General features: G+C 24.8%; 1 protein-coding gene across 8 annotated transcripts; it reads right to left on the minus strand.

Moving 5' to 3' along the window:
• Positions 1–322: 322 nt before the first annotated feature.
• LOC135924702 (uncharacterized) lies at positions 323–21909 on the minus strand. Of its 8 annotated transcripts, none has more exons than XR_010571366.1 (12): positions 21782–21909; positions 19761–19814; positions 19476–19496; positions 13279–13421; positions 11205–11319; positions 10133–10159; positions 9246–9332; positions 7207–7296; positions 4282–4377; positions 2767–2811; positions 723–746; positions 323–390 (listed from the first exon to the last, which is right to left on the minus strand). XR_010571366.1 is itself a non-coding variant. In XM_065459804.1 (7 exons), the coding sequence occupies exons 2-7, from the start codon at positions 9268–9270 to the stop codon at positions 374–376; spliced, it is 297 nt and encodes a 98-aa protein (XP_065315876.1). In that variant the 5' UTR covers positions 9271–9332; positions 11205–11301; the 3' UTR covers positions 323–373. The 8 variants fall into 8 exon arrangements, 4 of the variants coding, with proteins under 4 accessions (XP_065315876.1, XP_065315875.1, XP_065315873.1 ...); XR_010571365.1 differs by lacking the exons at positions 323–390; positions 723–746 and adding exons at positions 3943–3983; positions 4030–4062 and having other exon boundaries at positions 2778–2811; XR_010571364.1 differs by lacking the exon at positions 323–390 and having other exon boundaries at positions 679–746.
• Positions 21910–24653: the final 2744 nt, after the last annotated feature.

The raw sequence follows: 24653 nt of genomic DNA on the forward strand, positions 1-24653 counted from the left end.
TTTTATATATTTTTATAGGTGACAATAATTTTTATTTTCATTTCTAAAAATCTCAAAAATTAAGATATAATTAATTATAAATTGATTTAATAATGTATTACCTTTACTGTATATACAATTAAAGTAATGGTGATAAAAAATGTATTTATTAATAAATCAATCAAAATACTGGGGAAAAAAAAGATATATTTATCGGTAAATCGATTTAATATACCGTAATAGATTTTAAAAAATATATTATTGATCTTACTCTTAGATAACTATAATAGTTGAAAAAATATTTGAAATAAACATTTTATAAACTAAATGTTTCTAGCAATCAGGCAATATGCGACAATCTTCTCAAAGTGGGTATTGTCTAAAATTTATAGGGTTATCTAACACATTCTGCTGGAATATATATTTTACAAAATCAAAAAATTTTTAAAAAATGCTTAAATAATTAATTATGTTTTAAAAAAATATTTAAAGAAAAATGTTTATATAATTTATTTTAATAATAGTAATATTACTCATTTCCCCTATTTCTAAAGAAATTATGAGAAATATATTTAAATAAATAAAAAATTTTAGAGTTTAAAAAACCAAAAAAAACATCTCAACAGATTTTTTAAACGTAAAATAACTCAAATTATCAATAAGCTACAACAAGCTATCTAAAATTGTTAGTGTACAATAATTTTTTTTTTAAAATATGAATATATTAATATAAATATTCTTACCTGGAACCATTTCTTCTTCCCATTCTTGATAAAATAAAAAAATTTATTTTTTTTAAAGAAAAAAAAATTCTTTTATTCTTATTTATTTTTTCTAAAAATGTATGCTTAACCTTCTTTCCACATTGCAAATTACAGTTTACGGATAAAATTTTATTATTTATTATTTCTTATTTTTATTTCTCTATCCTTGTCTCTATACTGGGGTTGCCTAGTAGTTATGATTCGAATTGAGGTAGATTTTCATAAAATAAATATTTTGGGGAGGCTTCTCTCCCAAAATCCTTCTTCGCAAACATGCCGCCAAAATATTAATGATTTATTTTTCAATTTTTTTTTTTCTTAGACAATAATGTTGATTCTTTTATCATTAAAATTTATAAATTATGACCATTAGTAAATAAAAAAATCTTGTACTTTTATTGATTTATCAGATAAAACATAATAAATTTTAGGGAAAGGGGGTGATTCAATAGAAAGAGATATATTGAATTTCTAAGATTTTGAAAATTACATTTATGGCCTCATACAATAATATTTTTATATCAAAAAAAATTTTGCAGATAAGGTATCACAATTATTTTAGGGAATGGAATAATTTCAATTACTTTTACATATGACAGATATGTTTAGAGTTGTTAGAAGCTTGTTTGAGCTGAATTTTAAAAAACGACTAACTCTATATTTTATCCAGAAAAAGTATTATGCACTTGCTATGATTTTTCTAATAGATGATGGCCAAATGTTTCAAAATCTATTAATATAATCTCTAGACTTAAAGAATGATTTCTTGATACATGATAACTAAAATTATATTAAAACTTATTGTTATAAAAATTGAATTATTTAAAATTTTGAAATATCTTTGTGGTATAAAAAATTTTTTTTTAAACAAATTAAAAATATATAGTTAGTTAAGGGGGGAAAAAAATGATAATAATACAATTGGGTAAAAAAAAAAATTTCAATAAGGACGGGGGTTAAAAACAAATCCATTTCCCTCAAACAAAAAATTCAATTCGAAACCCTAAATGTGAATTGCTCAAATTAAACGGCATCAAGCCTAATCGAGTATATGTAGGAAACAGAAATATCTTTGTTCTGAAGAATGACATTTATTTATTTTTTTAAAATCTCGACGAATTTAATATGCACCAAATAATTAAGTTGGTGTGATCATATTATCTTTAACCCTGGTCTCTCCTAAAAGTAAAAGTAATTATAGTTCATTTTATAAAATAATTATTTAAACCTATTAAAAAAAATATACAAAATTAGTTGTAGGTTTTACAATGATGGAACACAAAGCAAAATGTTGTTGAAATATTTCGGATATGTTTACATTATAAAATTGAATCTAAGATTATGATTACTTTCAAGATCAATCAAAAATGCCGCTTGAAAGAAAATTATTGGAAAATATTAATATAGATTATTTCTTATAAAAATTAGAGTTTTACCTTGCTGGCCTTTGATAAAATATTTAAAAGTCATTAAAAAATTTTCTATTTGTATTTAATGCAAGTTTTTGAAAAAAAAATTATGAAAATACTCCATATTTAAAATGTCTAATTTCTTTTTAAAATTTACTATATATTTTTTTTAAAAACATAAAAAATGGAGATTTCATCCAACAAGTTCTGTAGAAACCACCATTTTATAGGGGGTGCTTCCTAAACTACGATTTTTTTAAAAATGAAAAAAATAATAGTGTTCATAAAATTAAAATTAGAAATATCAAATATATTTATAAAAACGAATCTACTATAGATTATTTAAGGTTTTTATTGAATATATAAAATTTTATCAATATATTTTTACAATTATCTGTTGCTATTTTTAATAGTTTTATGAGACAATTTTTTAAAATATATATGAAAATGTTTTATAGCAAATATTATTATTACCAAAATTTTTAAAAAAAGTAAAGGCTTTTAATTAAACTAAATATTTCTCATTTGGGATCAAGGAACAAAGATAGGATTCCTTTAAACGTATATAAGAAGCAATTTTTTTTAAAAATTTGGAATAAAAATGTATCGCAAACCTAATTCATCATCAATTCCTACATTTGTAGCAAGCCACAAAAAATCTAAAAAAAAAATACATATATATAATAGATTATAATATATATTTTTTTTAATAATGAGAAGAAATACTACCTTCATCGAAAGCTGGATCAATGATCACTTATAAATATAGAAGAAGTTTTTAATGAAAAGAATTTAATGACTATAATACCTTGATAAGGTAAATCCGTCGCTTAATTTATATTATAATATATAAAAAACAATGTATGTTCAAAACTTTTTCAAAAAGTACACAGAAATTTTAAAACTTTTGTAACTTTCATAAAATATTTAAAAAAAAATATGTTTCGGTCACAAAGATGTGTTTCGTGCCATTTCGATATAGTTTTAAAAGTTTTAAAAATTAAACTATGATTTGGAGACTGAAAATATTGTTTCTTAAATAATATAATAAATGTATCGATTAGGACAAACAAATGGTCTTTTTTAAAATAAAAATAAAACTATAGCAAATAAAAATTATGTAACAATCAATCTTTGTATATTAATCTCATATGAATCCCCCTTTCCATGGGCAAATAAATGTTTCGAGCATTTTCAAGAATTTAAGAATGTGCCTATAACCTGACGAAAAAGAGTTTTATATTTTTCTATATTAATTATATTAAAAAAAATGCTTTCTTTTAAATTGTAAAAAAGCATACATCAAGAAGAAAATATGGAATCTCTGAACAGTCGTGTATAAATTCCTAGAAAAAAAAATATCCTGGCGGATCACCAGGCCATTTGTCGTTTAATTGATTACTACTCTTTGAATATTAGTAAAATCCGTGGATTATGAACTACCAAGGAAAACCTGTAAATCTATTGAACATCTGGATTTGTTGTTCCACAATACAGAACCAGAAACTAAATCCCAACAAATCATGATCAAACATAAAATAGCACGCTGGTTGGTTGGTTAGAAGAATATTTAAAGATACTGCTAGATACCGAAAGATAATGATTTTATTAACTAAAAATCGACCAGATTTTACCAAGAGCATTGAATAATCACATTATTTCTTTTACCTTATAACCATAGAATTACAAGAATTCATTTATGTAAAGAGAGAAAAGAATCTTTTCTAACTCTTGGCAAACTTAATCAAGCAATCATAAAAGATAAGAATTTCAAATCAAATGATATATACATGAAAGAGAATATTCATTTTGAGTAGCCCACTGAGCTAGCCTTGGCAACAAAGTTAAGTTTAAATTACGGCTTTATATAATTATACCTTCTATTCCTTGCAAAACATTTTCTAAATTATCTGGATGTTTTATGGTGAAAAATTAGATAATTAATTAATTATAATAAAATAGTAAAATTTACTGAAACTTAGCCTACGGATATCTCCTCGTTCTAAATTATAAGTAATATATTCTTTGTATAATAAAATAAAATATGAAATTCTTAAAAATTTAAAATAATTTGTATTGTACAAATAAAAGATTAAAAATATATTATTTCATTGTTAAATTAATTTTACTTTTCCTTCTGGCATCCTTGTCATAAACAAATCTAAAGTAAGAATCGTTCATTTCAGACGTTTTATAATCAATTGTATAAGTTATCTCCTTTTGCGCTATATCATTTTTAAAAAATTTTTAACAAAAATATCAGATGTGTAAGGTAAATATAATATAGAAATTTAATTTAACTACCAAATTTTACCAACTTGTTTTAAAATTTCCTCAGTTGAAATTATTTTTTATTTTTTATTCTTTATTCATTTTAAAATTTTTATTATATAATTGATAGGTTCTAAATTGCCGAAACAAAAATCGCTATAAGAAGGTAATACTTAGATAGAAGAACTTCGAAAATATTTAAACATCGTTTTATTTTTTTAAAATATATCATCTATACGATAGTAATTAATATTTAAGAAAAAAATCTTTTAGTTTTTTCATCAATACAATAATGTTAGCGTTTCTTGATACGTGTTTATAGCGCTTTTTTTTATAATCCTGATTAAATAAATTAAAAATACATTGTCAAAAATGTTACATGTTACAGGTTCATCCCTATTATATATTCACAATATGATTTATTGGAAAACATTTCCATATATTTGTAACAACTTTCATAAAATTTGTTTAATTCGATGTAATTATTATTTTTTCACAATGTTAGCAATATGTTATTTATTTTATAAATAAAATTGTTACAAATGCATGGAAATTTTTACAACAAATCATAATACACACACTGTATCACCAAGAAGAACTTTTTGTCACTTACTACAACTATCATATAATTTACTTAAAAAAATAGGTCTACCATCTTCATATTGCCATTCGTGAAAACCTATAAAAACTTTTGATTTCTAGTTCTTATAAATATAGTTTAAGTATTTATTTATTAACCCTTCGATACTCCGGTGAAAAAAATAATGCTAGTACTCGGGTGGGGTTTAATAGACCCCAATTTCAAATGTATATATCTCCAGTTATATTAATTTTTATTTAATATTTGGATATAAGGTAGAACTGACCTTAAACTTGATAAAATATTTATTTATTTTTATTTCTTAAGCTTAGATTATAGATAATGAAGATAAATTATAATTTGTGTGAAAATTTTCTAAAAAAAGGTTACTTTTTTTTAAATTTCAAATATTAAGTTAAAAAATTAACTTATCTATCATATAATCATGATAATTCATAATATGAATCTTTATTCTTCAATATAAAAAAAAAATTACACTAATACATTCAAACAAAAAATATAGAACATTGAAATATGTTAAATTTGACATGCAAAACATTTATTACATAAAACATTAATGTGTTCCAAACATAAATTTATTTTACATGTTTGAAAAAAAATGATGGTTAGATTTAAAAATTCTAGCTAAAATAAAGATTTCCCAATAATGTCTTGAATTGTGTTACATCAACTCTTTAGTAGAACTTTCATATTGGTGAGTATAGTTTTACATATAATTTTAATTTTTTCATTGGTATGATAAATAATCTCTTCGATCATTTTTGTGTTATCAAAACATTTTTCTGGAGTGTCAGCTTCTTCCCGTAATTCTTTTACTCCTGGCAGATGAATAACTAAATTTTGTTCTTTTTCCCATTTAGTAAACTTATTTTTTTTTAGCTAATTTTAAAGAGAAATATACTGATAAATGATTTCATATTTACCTAAATAATACTAAGTTTATTGTCTTCAACTAACATTTTTTCTTCATCTAATTCAGATAGTGTATCATGATAAATATCATATACAAAATCTTCAACCTCATTAATAATTTTATTGTCATAATCACCTCAAATAAAATGATATTACATCTTAAATAATTATACATTTAGTTTGAGCATCTGCAAAAATCATTATTAAATGATAAAAAAATAATTTGAGAAATGAGTCAGCTGGTGAAAAATAATAATAAAATAACTCCACCAGACAAAATCTTTACGTTTTCTTTATAGTATATCTCATTCAAAATATAAGATATTTAAATTTTGTATTTAATAAATTTTATAATATAGTAAGTATTATATTTATAATTTTAAAAATTTTAAATTTAAATTTAAAAAAAAAAAAAATTTCTTAAAAAATTACAAATTTACTCTGGTGGGGTCTCACAAACCACAATGCTTATATATTAAAAACTACTCAACCAAAATATATGAAATTTGGAATATAGATTCTAAGATATATTTGATGAAGCTACCGAAGAATGTAGAACATAATATTTAACCGTTTTATGTAATATCATTTCTAGCAGCAGAATATTGAAGAGTTAAATATAAATTTCTGCTTAAAGATGGCTATGCACCTCGCCAAAACCTGCTATAGCTCATCGCATTTAATTAAAACTTGATTTCAAGATATTAAATGACAATAAATATGATCATTATTTTTATATACGATATAATTGAGATTACTTTATCATTTTGAAATTGATTAAAAGTCCGATAAACTTTTATGAAATGAATTTATTAGTAAAAATAATAAGTTACACATGTGGTATTAAAATTTGCTAAACTTTTTTCGTGAGTATTTTTCGAAAAATGTCCATATAAGCCTCATATTAAAATAGATTTATGGTTTATATTCAAATATCAAATTTTTTTAGTTCTAAAATTATTTGGGAAAGAAATTACCCTACCCCAGATATCACTATCATCAATTAATTTTGTTTTAAATATCGCTGAAATTGATAGAGACATATTAAAAATTCCCGAGTCACCATTTTTAGCACAAAAATCGACCTTACACATGTCTCACTTGAAATTTCTTAACAACATCAATCAATATTGCATTCGGGGTGCGTATAGAGATATAAAAAAATTTTTTGGAAATTTTAAAAGGGAACCTATTTATTTCAATGACGATTTAAAAGTTAAAACTGACTTTCGAAAACATCTCGCAAAAATAATGAAATATGTAACCTAACCTGTCTGTTTATCAGGTCTACGATGATGAGCTATCACAAATATAGACATTCTGCTATTATTCTTTGAAATTTCTCCACGTTTGAGAGCCTCTTATAAAAAAAATAGTAAAAAAAAAATAATTTTTAGCAAAAGTTTTATCCATAAACGTCATTTTAACTTTTAAATTTTTTGGTCCAACAATAAGTTTTAAAATGATTTGAGTGATGATATATTTCACACAATAATGACAATCGTCACAAACTTGACACTGTTTTTTGATTATATAATTTACAAAGGTGGCTATCTTTATAATGATAATTAAAAAATAAAATAAAATAGATTTAACTATTATTTCCTGATAATTTAATACAGGTAATAATTGTCACATTTGTCATTTTAAAATTAAAAAAATTTTTTTTGCCGAAAATACTAAAAAAAACAAGTATTTTTATGGTAAGATAACATATAAACCTAACTGGCCTTCATTATTTTTTTATTATCATAAAAGATGAGATGGGTTAGGTTAACTTGCTACCATGAATAGCAATGCCTTTGGACAAGGCGTAGTTGAGTAAATTTCTTAGGGGAAGTTTCCAACTATAAAAGCATTGAAGGTTTCGCTATTAGGCCCCCCCCCCTTTAAAGCTTATATTTTATAAATGTTATGAAAAAAGGTAATTATATTCCTTCTGCGCTATGAAAATTAGTGACTTCTCTACTAAAGAAAATATATCCTTAGCACTGTCATTTGCTGGGAATGGATGGATCAGAAGCCAATCTGACTAATCCAAGATATGGTATCCCCACTTCACAATGGCATCAAGTTGCATTGATTCTTCAATTTTATTGAAACAATCGTTTTTTTTCCAAAAACTCTAATTTACCTAGATACATGTTCTATCATGAAATGCTTCCTCTTATTTTATGTCGTTTCGTTGCTAATGTGCCAGTTTAGTATTATGCTAATACTCTACTTCTTTTTTTATCAAAAGACTTTCTTTGGCAAAATGTCCTAATTGATTTGAGAAATCTTAATCGTGGCCCTATAGTACTTTGGAACATAATTTAGAGATCTAGAACTTGCCGGTTCACGGTTAAGTTAGTCTTCATGACAACCTCCGCCTTTAGGCAAAATCGTTCAGTTTGATCCGATTTTTAACGCCCTAACTAAATATTTTATACAGAAAAATATGTATGCAAGACAAAAGATTTTGCATATATGGCACAATAGTTTAAACATCATTTAGCTAAATCTCGAATCTTAGGCAATTTTCTGGCTAAAATATTGAGTTAGCTATATTTAAAAATCGGCTCATATGGAGAGATTTTACATCATTAGCCCGTTGATGTATTGAAGACGAGATAGCTAAACTTTCCAATTTTTGGATACAGAGCAAGTTGCATAGTTTCTTGACAGCGATCTGCGGTGTTTGATGCCAAACACACTGTCAAAGAATAGTTACGCAGACGTCATATTTTTCCAACCTAACTGCGCAAACACTGGCCCGCTATGCTTTTCTCGATGATACTATGTCATCTGCTTACATGACCATGGTCCTGATTTCTACAGGTCCTCGATATAGCCCGTCTACAAGAAACGGCCTTGAGTCTCCGACACCCGTTGTAGGCATTAAAGCTGACTCTTCGTATATACGTATAATCCTACGGATTCCTCTTTTGCGCATACATCGCATTATCAGATTTCTGGGTATAGTATCATATGCCCTTTTCCAGATGAATAAACACAATATGAAGCTCCTTCCTCATCTACCCATATTATTCCTTCCTCAGTCTTGGCAAGACAATAGGGTCAATGGTCAAAAAGTTCTTTACAAAACCAAAATATTTTCCAACACCTAACCACACCCGTTACATTGTCTATCCCTATCCCTATGATAATCATAAATAAAAATTTTTTGCCTGATTTTCTATCATAAAAATTATTTCAAAAGGTTGTTTAAGACTTTTGTATAGGGCAGGCAAAGCATTAAAAAATATTAATTTAGAAAAAAAATTAAATAGTTATAGCGATTATATTAATATAGCATTAAAATCATACTCTTAAATTTTTTCGGAAATACCATTACGTGTAGGCTTGGATTATCTTCGTAAGTCTATCGATTGACGAATATAACAAAATCAGAACCTATTAAATAGAACAAAAAATTTCTGTTATATTATTTTTGTATTTTTTTTTCCAGTTGCATAGATGTGAAAAATTATATTCATAAGGCCCGAGAAAATAAATTTATATTACATTTACTCCCATCAGCATCACGTTTTTTTAATTTAATAACACAGCTATTTTAAAAATAATATTAATTTTTTTAACACTCTGTGAGCACGGTTATAGAATATATAATACTAATTTTATATAGATGCGTCAGGAGCATAATCCAAAATGGTTTATTTGAAGTTATTTATATAAAAAACTTATTAACAGTTACATGATTTTGTCTAGATAAAATATAATTAGCTATTTATTTTTCTCATCTATCATAAAAAATTTTATGTTATTCGTTTACTAATAATACATCACTTCTCTAATTGTTGGTGGATGGATTACGGTTGATATAAATACTTGCTTTAAAATCTTTCTACTTAATTCTTGCATCTTCTAAGCTCATATGTAACCCAAGAAATATAATACAATAAAAAAATTATCAAAATTTAAATAATTATCGTAAATATAATGCAAAGTATCGAGTAACGTTTTAAAGTAACGCGCTAAATTATTTTTTTTACATATATTTGACAATAATACAGTTACAGTTACCATCTTTTGATGGAAAAAATTTAAAGAATTCGGTAAAGATGTTACTCTGTAATAAGTTATTATGGCGCCTAATAATATTTTAATATTTGCCTTTCTATATAAAATTAAAAAATAGCTAAGAGGTTTAAGAAATACAAATATTTGAATAATTTTCTTTAAAAAATATTTACCATAGTAATTATTGAGAAGTTTATCATCTATAGTTATGTTTTTAATTTAAAAAAAAAAATATATATATGGATGATGAATAAATTATATTTTATAATAATATTAAATATATTATATTGTTTAAAAAAAAATTTGTCCATATTATTAACTTAAATATTTTAATTTCTTATTTGTGCTAGAAATTACATACCTAAATCCAAATCACCTCTTATTGTTATGTTTATTAAAACTCATCCTGATTTATAGTGGCCCCTACATTTTCTGAACGATGGGAACCAGAATACCCCTTAAAAAGTACCCCCCCCCCCTTAAATAAATATATAAATATTTTTTGGCCCTTATTAAAATAACAAAATATTGCTTCTCATAAACATCATACGTATACCATCAACTATAATTGAAAAAAAAACACTTGTTAAATTCAAATCTCTTTTTTTAAATTTTTTTTTATAACCATATTTTTCATGGCTTCAAAAATGAGAATATTTCGATAGAATTAGGATATAATTTTCATTAAAAATCCTATTGTTTTTTTCTTCTCCCTAACATTTTTTCTTAAATTTTTTGATTATTACAATTTTGAGGACACGTTATCCAAATCTGATGTCTTTAAAAACGCTTACTCCTTTTAAATTCTTTTCTTTGTATCGTTTATAATTTTTCTCACCATATCATCCATTATGGTCTGTCCAATTAATCCAGTACGCCATGTGCAATTAAATTAAGCATTTTTCTCTTTCTTTTTTTTTTGGTTAATATTTTTTGGGCATGAAATGCAAAAAAAAAAAATTTTTGTAGAGATGGATGTGGTAAAAACATGAAATATAATTAAAAATATTTTTTTAAAAAAAAGTACCCCAATCAAATTCTAAGAAGCAGTTTCTACGAATCCCACTCACTCCTCTCAACCCAGTTGTAAGGGCCACTGTTTATTTTTATGGACAAAAGATAAAGGTAACATGGCACTAAATATATAGGTTTAAAATGATGATAAATCTGATTTCTCAGTTTGGGCATATATTTTATATAATGTTTTTCTGTATAAAGATAAATAAAATTTGTGTGTATGTATACCTATTTTGACATGTTTAATAGTTTCGATAGACCAGGTTCTGCAAATTTTAAACTGGAAACTCAGCTTGTAAGTACCTGTTTGATTGAAATCGTGTTTGAATGATGAATTCTTGAACTTTATCAGAATATAAAACAATCATAATTTAGCCATTTTAACAGGTAACATAAAGAGAAAGTGTTCCAAAAAGTTAAAGAAATTACAAAATGTAAAAATTTAACGAAGATAAGCAGGGTTATTATACCTGTTATACAAAAACAAAACATCCATATTATAAAATTGAAGAATTATTTTTTCGTTAATTTACAAATCATAAAAATGATAAAATATGATAGCCGACAAACACAACGAGTAATTAATACATTTATATGAACAGAATAATAAAATCTGCTTCATTAAGATAGGACTAAATATTTTATTCATTTGATATTTTCATTTTTAAAGTCATTGCCAAATACATTTATTTTATAGATTGGTATAATAATCTTGCTTGATTATCATTTTTCTTTCTCGCTATTATGTCACCCGCTTTGGAAAAAAAAAATTTTCCCCCAAGGAATTTAAGTTGATTGAATTGAATTTTATATAATTTGATAATATATATAATTTAAAAAAAATATTATTTTTCTATAGATCCAAGCAGCACAAGTGCATCGAAGATCAATTCTAAAAATTAAATCGAACCACGGGTCAGACCGTCTCGAGTCGGTTAAACCTTTAGTTTAAACTGAAGAACCCCGACTGTTTACCTTTACTACTTTTTTTTTCTCCAAAAATAAAAGAACATATCTCAAATATTTATCTGTCGTGCTTCAACATTAGCAGAGTTGTTAAAAAGATACTTTTTAAATGGATCTAGATACAGATACAACGTCTAAAATAATTTCTAGATACAGATTATAAAATCAAAAATCTATCTAGATACAGATACCACATTTTTAGAGCTAGATTATCTAGATTCTTTAAGAACTATGAACATTGGGCAATTTTTTTTCAACTTTTTGATCTAGAGTAAAATCATTATATTTTAAAATTTTTCATAATTATTAGCTCAATAGATTAAGTTGCAATTGATCTATAGATCCCAATTTGAAGCGCAATTAGGTGATGCTTTTAGCAAGCTTTGCGTAAAAATGTAGCTATTTAAGCGATAGAACTACATGTTAAAGAGCCAAAATATTATTATATATATAGAGATGAGAATGAAACTTATTATGAATTTTGAGGCTCATAAGATTTAGCTTGTTAAATCATATTCAAGAAATAATATTTTTATTCAGAAACCCTGAAATAATATAATCTTTAAAGATGCTCTACGGGCTTAAAAATAATCACAAACACTGGGCTGTGCTCAATTTCCCTAACATAGATTAATATTAAATCAATAAAACAGTTTTAAAAAAAATTACGCGAGAGATTTTTTTTAATTTCAATTCGTCTCATATTCTTAATTTTCCCATGGAAAACCATTTATAAAATTACCAACTTTAAAAGAAACAGGCCCGTATTCCAACGGCTAATACACTGATAGAATTAGGCGATAATAAGTAAAATTCTCCGAAATGGGAGAGGAGTGGGGTGTAGGAGTAAATTATTTTAGATTATTAAACCTCTTTCATCCGTGAAGTGGGCCAGTTAAATTTAAGTAATCTTAAAAAATTTGTTTATTATTGAAGCCAGTTAGTCCCATAAGGGGGAGGGTTTATATAATTTTTTAAATTTTTTTTAAATATTATAATTCATCATATAGTAGTCATACTCATAGTTAGTATAACTCAATATTTCAGCCAGAAAAACAGTGCCTAAGTCTAGAGATTTCTAGAATATATGTCTAGACCTTTATTCCTTCTATAAGCAAAATCTTCTTGCGTAATATTTTTCTGGATGAAATATTGAGTTAGCCGTTTAACAACACTACTCATAGTCTTCTTCGTAATATATGTAGATGAATAAATCAGTTTTTTTTTCGATTCTTTAAAGGGAAGTATAAAATAAAGTTAAATACCAAAAATATTTTCTACTTATCTTTTTATGAAGAATTTTGTGTCATGTATAAAATAATATTTATATATTTACTTCTACAGATTTTCCTATTTCCATTATTTGGTTATCAGATGTCCTTGTCAATAACTTCATTCTATATTTTTTGGCCGCCTGAAGAGGTGTAACTAAATTGAAACGTGCAAGAGATGGAGTCTCTTTGCGATAATTTACCCGTTCTAAGTGAAAGTTATAAATATATGATTGAAATGAATATCGCATATATTATACAGAAATATTTATAGGAAAATTTATATTTGGGAAAAGGTACATTTTACATGCTAATAAAAATAATGTTTGATAAATGTTGTACTATTTTAAATGCATTATATAAGAGTATGTTTAATATTAAATTTGATTTTTAAGGATTATTAACCTTATATTTTTATTATATTTTCGTAGTTTTTGTTAAATATATGATACGATTATAACTTAAATATTATTTGGATAATTTTTATGTATGAAAATAGTTGTTTTATTAGCAAATATCGGTACAAGACTCCAATTATTATAAATTCAAAAACTAGACACAAACACTCCCAGTATGTTTTTTTTAAACTATTTGTAATACTAGTCTAATAATTAAACATTTAAACGAAATAACCAGGCGCGTAACCAATGGGGGGGGAAAGGGGGAAATTCCCCCCCCCCATCGCAAATTTGACTATTTTCATAAATATCATTTTAAGCTAATAAAAATTTTACCCCCCCCCCCCAGACCCCCCTCCCCCTACCCACACAAATCAAAATTTTACAAATATTTGAATATTAATTTTCCAACATATTATTCAAAAATATTAATAAAATGTAAAAATATTTAGTCAAAGAGATTGAAATCAAACGATAATTTATAAATAAGGCTGAGCATGAAAAAAAGTAATGTGTCGTTAGCAGCGATATCATTATTGAATTCAATTGATCAATCAGAGTTTATCATTGCTGCTAGTTGCATCAATAAATTATTTTTAGCTCACTACTTTGTAGAAATTTACAAAAACCAAATTTAGATTTGGTTCAAGTTATTGATTTGGCGGAAAATATACATGAACAGGTAGATACAATAAGAATGAATGTAGATAAATATTTTCATAATATTTATCTAGACGTTGAATCGAAGGCTAAATTTTATGATATAATACTAATTAAACCTCGTCTAGCACCTAGGCCATTTTTGAGATGAAAATAAATATTGGCTCAACTGAAGAATATTCTAAAATATCCATTTTCATCCCATTCTTAGATACTTTTTTATAGCAAATAAAAGTACGGGTTTTAGATAAAAAACAAGTCTTTAGCAATCTTCAAGTTTTATTACCCAAAGATCCTTCTTCATTTTCTAATACCACTATTGGTAAAATTAAATATTTAGAAAAATTTTATTCCTATGAGATTGATACTGAAATAAATTTAATCAGTGAATTCGAATTGTGGTATAAATATTTATACGTTTATCTATTTTACCTGAGCATGCTATTGATGCGCTCAATCGGTGTAAAGAAACCTTGGCTCAATTTCCTAATATTTCGAAGTTGTTTTATATTCTTGCATGTTTGCCTATTACAACATGTACGAATGAAAGGACTTTTTCCAACTTGAGAAGGTTGAAAACATATTTACGAAGTACTGAATCTCGGCTAAATGGGTTAGCTCTGTTAAATATACACAGAGATTTGGTTCCAAAGACAAACGAAATAATTAAAAATCTTGTATTTGATAAGAAGTTAAAAAAAACTTGTTAATTTAATTATTTTCTAGTCAATATTTTAAACTACTATTAGTATTTTCAATAAAAAAAATTATATTCTACTTATATTGTATGAGAATTTAAGCTGAGGCTAGTTTTTAAAGCAAATTTTATAAAAAAAATGACATTACACTTTATTTCAACTTTACATATAAATAAACCTTTACATTTAAAAAAACTTTATTAAATATAATATACCTAACTTGAAATAATAAAAAAGAGGCTTGTAATATTCTATCCATAAGCACCAATTAGTAAATAATAGTTAAAAATAGAAATATAATTATTATTAAATTATTCATAATTTAATAGAATAGCTAAATAAGACCCGGCCGAAGGCCGGAGGAAAAGCTGGCCGAAGGCCAGGTAAAAGGGGTTTGGGGGCGAAGCCCCCAAAAAAATTTCCCCCCCTATAAGAAAATCCTGGATACGCCACTGGAAATAACAATACTTGTATCTAAAATCAATAAGTAAGTTAGGAGTCAATAAGATTTGGTGACCCATAAATAGAGATGCAATTGGATCCAAGGTCGGGGAAGATTTTTCGTTACAAATAAACTTCTTCTAGAAAGTGGCACAATAATATTTAATAGCACTGCGGGACAATTATAGGGTTCAAAAAAAATTATAAGGGAATTTTTGGTACTTATATAAATTTAAATGATATATGATATTTCCATTCCAAAAATATATTATACATGAAAATATTATTAAATTTTTTATAATATTATCAACATTATATACATATTGTAAATGCAATTCAGTTAATTCCCAATCTTCTCTGAATTTGTTTATACAATTTTTTTATAATGTAAAACATATTTTATAGAAATCTGGTAGTTAAAGAAAAATCACCAAATAAATAAAACAATGAAGTAGAAAAAAAAATGGGAAGGAGGATCAAGGGATGAAGGAGTGGATTATTAAGAAATCAGAGTGGTAAATCACGTTCTTTGGCAAAGGTTTAAACCCTCACTGAGTTATTTTTTTACCCAGTGATTTGATTAAGAAGAGCTAAATCGCCACCTGAAGTGAAACGCTGCGTTATTTTAGAATTTGGACATTTTTATTTGATTAAGCATAAAATATCGTATTAAAATATCTAATTTTTGATCTATGATCTTTATTAAAAAATATATATATAAATACCCATTATATAATTAATGGGTATTATTATTTCTAAAAAATGAATGTCTATAAAAAAATCTAAATGAGTTGCAACAATATGTTAAAAAAAACTAATTTACATAATTTATTTAAAGGTGGAGTGTGGGGGTCATTCAAGGAAATGATGGATGCTTAGAAAATTAGATCGAGAGATCTCTATAGAAATTCACTTTCATAGATAAAGCCACTCGCTTGGATCAAGGTATTAAAATAATACCATCTGGTCTTTATAAAGTATCATTAAGGTGACGAACTGGTCTGAGGTTGTAGAATATGTTAGCCTTTTAAAAGATAGTAATATATGCTGTCGATTGCTTTTTGGAGGGTTAGCGTCCACGAGAATTCGAAATTAAATAGTAGGTGCCCTTCATTGTTTAATATTTTACCACAGTCAACACAATTAGATATTGTTACTGTGTTACAGTCTAAGCTGAGTACGATAGAGTTTCTAAATTGTTTTGCCGAGAGGAGCAATAAGAAATTGGGAGCTGAGTATTGCCTCAAGTCATTCTTAGTCAGTTTTAGCTATAAAAAAGATTGAGCCATGGTTGTGTTGATCTCAAGATGACCGTTGTAAGGAAGTAATCAACGGAACCTGCAAAAACTGGTAAATTTGGGTCAAGTTGTATTTGTCTATTACATGGTGGGGAGTTTTTATCACAAATGTTGATAGGTAATGTTAGGTGGTTGGTTGTCTACATTTTCGGGCTAGATAGTAAGGAATTCGTAGGAGATTATTATTAGTGGCGTCGCTAGGGGAAGCGCATGGGCTCGAGCCCCCTGGAAAATTTGAATAGCCCCTGAAGAAAAAAAATTTTTTTTAATGAAATCTTAACCCTTAAAATAAAAATAAAATTTTTTGATTGCCCATAGAAAGATTTTTTTTATAATTCTATTAAGTAAAATATAGATTTAATTTTATTATTTAAAAATTAATAAGAGTATCTAAATATTTATTAATGAATACTATATTTTAAATATTAGATTAAATTAATACATATAAATTATATTTTAATTATGTCAGCTAGCAATCAAATTTTGTGTTAAATATAGAATATCAATATCACTCACTAATTAACAGTTGAAGCTTAATTGACTATTATTATTTAAATTATTTTATAACCCTAATTAAATAAATAAAACCATTTATTAATTGAAAACTAAAAAATTTAATATTGTAATTAGCAGAGTTCGAAATGACTAATCAACTGTATATTTATTTTTAAATTTTATTATCATACCTATTCCCTAAAAATATTTTCAAGGTCAAATAAGTATAATAAAAAGTAAGTAGACCTATAGTTTATAATCCTCGATTATATACAGTTGTCTATAAAATATTAGATAAAATGTAACTTTTATAGACGTATTTGACAGTTATTATATTACAGCTAATATTATAATAAATTTTACTAATAAATGCTTTTGATAATAAATATAGTAACAATTTGCTCTTAAGTATTTAACGCCATCTATTTAGTTAAAAATAATTTTAAAAATTAAATATTTTATTATTCATTCTACAATAGATGTAATAAATTTGATTTCTTTTCTTTTTTAAGTTAGGAAAGCTATTTTTTTCTTTTTCAAAAAACAGTTTTAAGTTAAATTTTTATTACAAGAATATTTTTGATATTTTTACAAACTACTATTAATTTTAAGATATAATATACCAACTAGAGGTGGTGGGACAATATATAAAATCTTAATTGTTTCATCATATCATTCTGGTCCTTATTTCATAATTCCAAAATGTTTCATTTCTAATATGGCATCCTCGCCATGTAAATAACTCAAGGCTTCAATATTTTGCACAATTATTTCTTCCAAAGATTTTTAGTGTTTTTATTTTATCAATTTATCCAACATAATATATTCTGATATTAATCGTGAGTATCATGGCTATTACTGCAAATTAACCAGCATCTATTATTTGTGTTGCTATGTAATTTAAGATTACTACTACAACGGCTGAGAGCATATGATTGCATATTTTAGATAAACAATAATGGTTAACTATGTAGTCGTTTATATATCATTTAAAATGGAAGATAATCTTTTAGATATTTAATATCTCACAATAATTTTCTCGATTATTTATCAGCTTCCATCATGTCATCTAAAAGGAAGCTCTAACGACCATATAGTTTTATGATTTGGATTGGTCGTTTATACTCTCCTCTTCCAAAATTGTTGATTTTATTTAGGCCTATAAATTTTTCCTTATTAGTCAATTCTATAAAACATTGTCTAAAATGGTAACAGAGATAGATAACCTTTTGTCCATGTAAGTTGCTAAGAATTATATTATTGCATTATGCGGTTTTTAAAAACTATTATCAAGGCATTTGTATGGATTAATTAATCTTTTTAATCACTTGTAATTCTTTAGACGCAAATTTTTTTTTTATCAGCAATCGAAAATATTTTCTACTTTAATATATAGATTTTGTGTTAAAAAAAATAATATATTTAAAAATGTCTTGTATTGTTTTAATTATTTATAGGCCAGTTTATTTTATATGCATAATATAATAAATGAGAAAATTAAAATTCAGAATAATTGTTAAGAGTTAACAAATTTAAAAAAAGGTATAATATATTAATATTAAACCCAGCCGAAGGCCCACAAATTGGAGGGCATGGGAGGCGAAGCCCCCATAAATTTTTTTTAGTTGAGCCCCCTGAGATTGTAAAGGCTAGCGATGCCCCCGGTTATCATCCATATTGTATTTTAATATCAAAAAATTCTATAACGAAATGAAAACATAAAGGGATTTTAAAATGATATATGAATAAACGTATCATAACCCATTCAAAAAATATATAAATTCTAATCGTCATATTGGGGTATCAACAGCTTCTTGTGAGGCCTTATTCTCTATACTCAAGAGGGTTTTATCGAGCACCAGAGAGTTAATGAATGAAGACCAAGTAAAAAACATTTGGTACTAATATGAAACTTGTTTAATTCGTTTAAGTTGAAATTTAAAAAATAAAATCATTGTAAGCATTTTTTAAAAAATAAATATAGCAAAAATATTATGAATATCTGACTGTTTGTTTTATTTTAAAAATATTGACCCACCCCCCTCCATATAAACAGTTGGCACCTAAATTGGAAATTCCTGACAACTGTCCTGCTAATATAATTAAAAAAAATTTTGGAAAATTTTCGCTGCTTTTTTTATTGAATAATAGGGATATTAAATACGAAAAATCATGATAAAAATATAAAAATAAATTAAAGTTTTAAAAAATTTTAAAATATCTAAAATAAAAAAAATATTTATAAATAGAAAATTAATAAAATAAAAATTACCTATTTTTGTTAAGCGATAATCTAAATTTAGATGTATATAAACATTAATATCAACTTATTTTATTTATAAATATATATATTTCTATAAAAACGAAGAGGTATAGAGTTCAAAGATATCCAGAAAGATAGATACTAAGCCGGGGTAATTATGACTATTCCTACCAAATAGACAGTCAGAATTCAATATATAGATATATTTAGAATTAAACTATTGTAAAGATGTTCACACTTTCCTAAAAATTATGTCATCAAAAATTTTTATCGTATATATTTCTATAAAATTACCGATTTTCACGTATGAGTATGCTATTTGAGACGTATTCAAAAGGCATGGGCATTCTAAATAGAAGTAAATATGGTAAGTGTTTAATTTGCATGGAAACTTAAACTTGATTATACTGGAATTTTTAACCTTGAAATATAATTCATCAATAAAATAAATTCCGTTTTTTCGTTCACTCTTCTTTCTTTCTTTTTTTTTATTTCTTTATTAATTTATTATATTTATTTATTAATTTATTATATTTATTTATTAAGTTATTATATTTATTTATTTATTTATTATACTTATTTATTAATTTATTATATTTATTTAATTTATTTATAATTATATAAAATTATCACTATTTTCTCGTATTCCGAATTGTCAAGGTTACCAGAGATCTTAATTTCAATTGTATAGGGGTGTTTTTGAATAAGTCCTTCGATTATTGAATCATTAATTTTGAATATTTTTAGAAACCCTCTATCCTCTACCATTACATTTACACCTATAAAAAAATTAATTTGTGAAGCTTGTTAAAAATTTCAAATTATATATATATACATGGGAAGCCTGTCCATTGAGGTTTTAAAATCTCTCAATACATTAATTTTCTAAGATTTTCAGAATATTTCGTAAATTATCATTTTTTTCTTTTATATAATTAGTATAAAAAATCATAATTTTTTAAAAAAAAATTAAAATATATGTTTATGAGATATTCTCAAGATAGGTATTATAGACTAGCTATAATCTATAAAATCAATTTTTTCTCAACCCACTTCTACAATAAGCCGGTATCAAAAAAACAAGTTCTTGGTTTCGGGTAGGGATTATTAACAATGCTTTCTAACGTTTTCATCAGACACCACAAATAAGAGATATGATTAGTAAAACATTTTAAAGATTTATTTTTAAATTAGTAAAGACTAAGATCAAGAACTAGAAATGATGCTTACTAACTAGTACAGACATAAAAGCATCGGTTCCATATTTTCAGTTTTTTTTAAAAAAAATAAAATAAATGTATTTATTTCATAGTAAAATACTATAATATCACATATACATTATGAAATAATTATTAAGGACGATTTATTATAAATAAAGGGTGTTATCCTCGTTCATATAGGTGTGTTCAGATTTAAATTCCAAGAGACTTGATGTAGTAAGCCTATCGATTTCGTTTTTTATTTAACCCAAGAGTTTATATACATTATAATGTGAATTAACTTAATAAAATAGCAAGCATGATGAAAAACTCTCTTAGTGAAAAAAAAAAATATATTAATAATTTTTATATGCTAAACGCTGTAATAAGTAATTATAAAGACCTGTCTAGACTTAACACGCTTAAATAATAGCTGTCCGCTAATCTTTATGATTGGACCGTTAACCTTCATTATTAAAAACCAATGTCGAGCTATTTTGTCTAACTTTCCGTATCTCATAATTTATAGAGATGATTGACAAAGAAGTCAAGATACCTTTATATCATTTTCAAATAAACGAATAAAATACTATTGTTTTAAAAAAAAAAAATTTTTTTTTAAATATATAAACAGCTGATTTTTTTTTTTTTACAATTGATTGAATTTTAATTTTAAAATATATAAATCAATAGATATTTTTGTTTTCGTAACTATGCTAAATATTTATGAGAAGAATTCTAAACATAATAGAATTAATATCGTATTTTTTAAACAAAAATTTTAAATCACTTTCGTAAATCTAAAATTAAGTAATTCCGGACCTTCACTTCATAATTAAGGATCCATCATTATCATAGAAAAACTTACCTCCCACCCTTTATATTATACATTCAAAGCTCAAGTTTTTTTAAACCTGTTAATAAGATTAATAATTTTGTGAGTTACTATAGATGTTTCGAAGAACAATTTAATTATATAAGCGCAAGCAGAATGTAAAAGATAGATGAAGAATGAATTGTTTATTGCATTTTCATATACACTAAGCCAAATTAGAAATATATTTTACAGTTAAGTCTATTTATTATAATATTGTTATTTATTTGTATTATGCAAACTTTTTTGTCCATGGAGCATCATTCTCCACTCCATTTGTCCATGGCATGCCAATAAAATGAAATAGAGGCTCATCGCTTTAACGTATATCTTTCCATTATTAGGCTTGAATGCTAAATTTCTCATAATATAATATTTTTATTAAATTTAAAAAAAAATTAATATCTTTGGGATGAGAAATTATAAAATAGTTCAATTACTATTTATTATTTATTTTATTAACAAAAAAAAAGGTAAACAATTTGTATATTTATAATAATAAAAAATTAAAATTGATTATTTTTTTTTACAATATAAATATTTATCAAATCTAATTAGAGGTCCACAAACTTCGGCCCGGCATGCTTCGACCCGATAAAAATTTTTTCTTGTAATTAGGATTGATATATAATTCTTTGAAAAACAACAAGTCTAGTTCAGTAACTTTTAAAAACTATCAAATTTAGCGCTGAATTTAGTAAAGTATATTTATCAGAGATCTGCGGGCCTGGCCATTATAATTTTTTTAAATATAACCGGGCCGGGCCTGAAAATTTTCTTTAAAGAAATAGTCGGGCTGGGCCGGGCCTTATATTTTAAAACCAAATATTTGAAATCGCCATTATTAGCTATAAAAATCAAAAATAAATTTTGAAAATAATATCTGGGCCGGGCTGCATGTTTCTGATATTTATAAAGTTAAAAATCGCATTATCGGAACTTATAAATGAAATATAAATTTTAACCGTTTTTTTAAAAAAAAATATATATATATATTTTGATTTCCACTGTGGGGAATTTTTAAGAACGTGGCCTAATTATTTAGTATTAAAAAAAATAACTTTTGAATGTAACTGGGTTTTATGTATAGATATTATTTTTAAAAAAATTCTTTTCTAAGAATTATTTTTAATTTACATAAAGCTAGGAACTTGAAAATATAAAAGTTTCAATATTATGTGTTTTTTTTTAAAATTATTTATAAACCTAGATCAGTTTTTTTAACATGTCTAATCCTGCTAACTAAATTTCTAGATATATTAAATCTCAACAAATGTTTTTAAAGTTACTAATTAAATAGTTAATTATTTTTTACAGTAAAGATTATCAATATTATTTATTTCAAATAAAAAACTTCTAGCTCTTATCTAAAAATAAAACATCTTTTGGAATTTAAATTAATACTTTTAACCTTTCAACCCTTTATAATATACAAAAATGTAAAATGTTTGCACTTTTAAGAGTTTAAACTGCTATAAGATATTAAAAAAGATTTTTTTGATTTTATAAGAAATTTATAAATATTAAACGATTAATAATCTTCGATTATAATGTATAGTAAAAAACATTTTTGAAGTGGTATATTAATTATACTAGATGACTAAAAAGCAATGGCTCTATCTAGACAAGTACAACAGAAAACCTTCTGACGCAATATAAGAAGCAGATTACTAGATATAAAATAAATTCCTATATAAAGGAGTCTATCATTTAAATAGTGTAATGGAAACAAATTTTACATCAATGAACGATAAACAATCTTGATTAGTCGATTTAAATTATTTAAACATAATTTTCATATGTTGCTAAAATAATTGAAATTTACATTATTTTGTAATAAAACTTTTATAAAAAAAAGCTTTTTAATTAATAGCTGTTTTTAATTACATTACACCTCAAACTTTTACTGGTAAAAAATTTGAAAATGATAATCAAGTTAAGACAATTAGGACATAACGCATTAGGCGTAAAAAAAAATCGTTTTAGACGTAAATTTTTGGATTTAGTTTCAAGGTTATAAAGCATAAAATATTTAAAATTCTAAACTCTGTTTGAATGAACCTCTGTCTTAATTACATTAGGGAGTTTATAATAAGCGCTGATGAATTCATCGAAAAAATTAACTCTCTATCCAAAAAGAGATTTAATTTGATTATTAGAAATTTAATAATATGCTTCTTAATTACATATTATTTTTTAGTTCCTATTTTTTTAAATACAATTTTAATTTATAAATCTTAAATGCTAAAATCATATTTGCAAGGTATCTTTTTGAAAACCTTTATTTTTTAAATTAAATTAGCTAGTGTTTAGAATCTATAAAAAATAATTTTTGTAAGATATCCCTTCCCCTCCTCCATAGCAAATTCTTTCGTACTCGTCTGGGCACAAGGGGGGATTGAGATTTAATCTCTGGCATTTTCCTTAGATTTCAGAGATGCCTACTGGACTCTTTTATATCTGAAATGGTCAAAACAAACTGGTTTCTTTATTTTAACCCTTTAAAAGTCCTATGAACTAATTTGACATCATCATATTGCATGTTATTATTTTATCAATAATCAAAAAAAATATACTTTTATTTTTATTATTTTTTTATCACGTAACTTTTGACTATATTTCCGTTTCAATTTTTTTTCTAAATTACTTGATTTTACATATTATTTAAATATATTTTAAATCAAAAAAAATTCTTAAAACTGTTAGCGCCTTATCTAAATGTAGACAAAATGTTAAATTTATGTCATTACGCACTTATACTAGGATAGAAATTGTTAATTAATATTGCAAATATGATTTTAAAATTATAATCCCAAATCAATTTTTTTATAGCATGCGTATGAGTCATTTTATACATTTAAATTGTATATGTTGTTTTTATACCTGTATACTATGATAATGATAAGTCGAAGGTGATTTCGGAAACAGATTTTGACGATCCTTTGGATGATATTAATAAATGGGTATAGATTTGTTTATAAAAAGTAATTTTTTTAGAATTTGATAATATTTATAAAAGTCCGAGCTATATCTAATCTCAGTGGTAATTAAGTTTCTTAAATATATATATATATATGATATCATTTGTTATAACATTATCTAAATTTAACTTCT

This window comes from Gordionus sp. m RMFG-2023, chromosome 2 (assembly GCF_954871325.1).
Source record: "Gordionus sp. m RMFG-2023 chromosome 2, tfGorSpeb1-WG-v2, whole genome shotgun sequence".
NCBI lineage: Eukaryota > Metazoa > Nematomorpha > Gordioida > Chordodea > Parachordodidae > Gordionus > Gordionus sp. m RMFG-2023.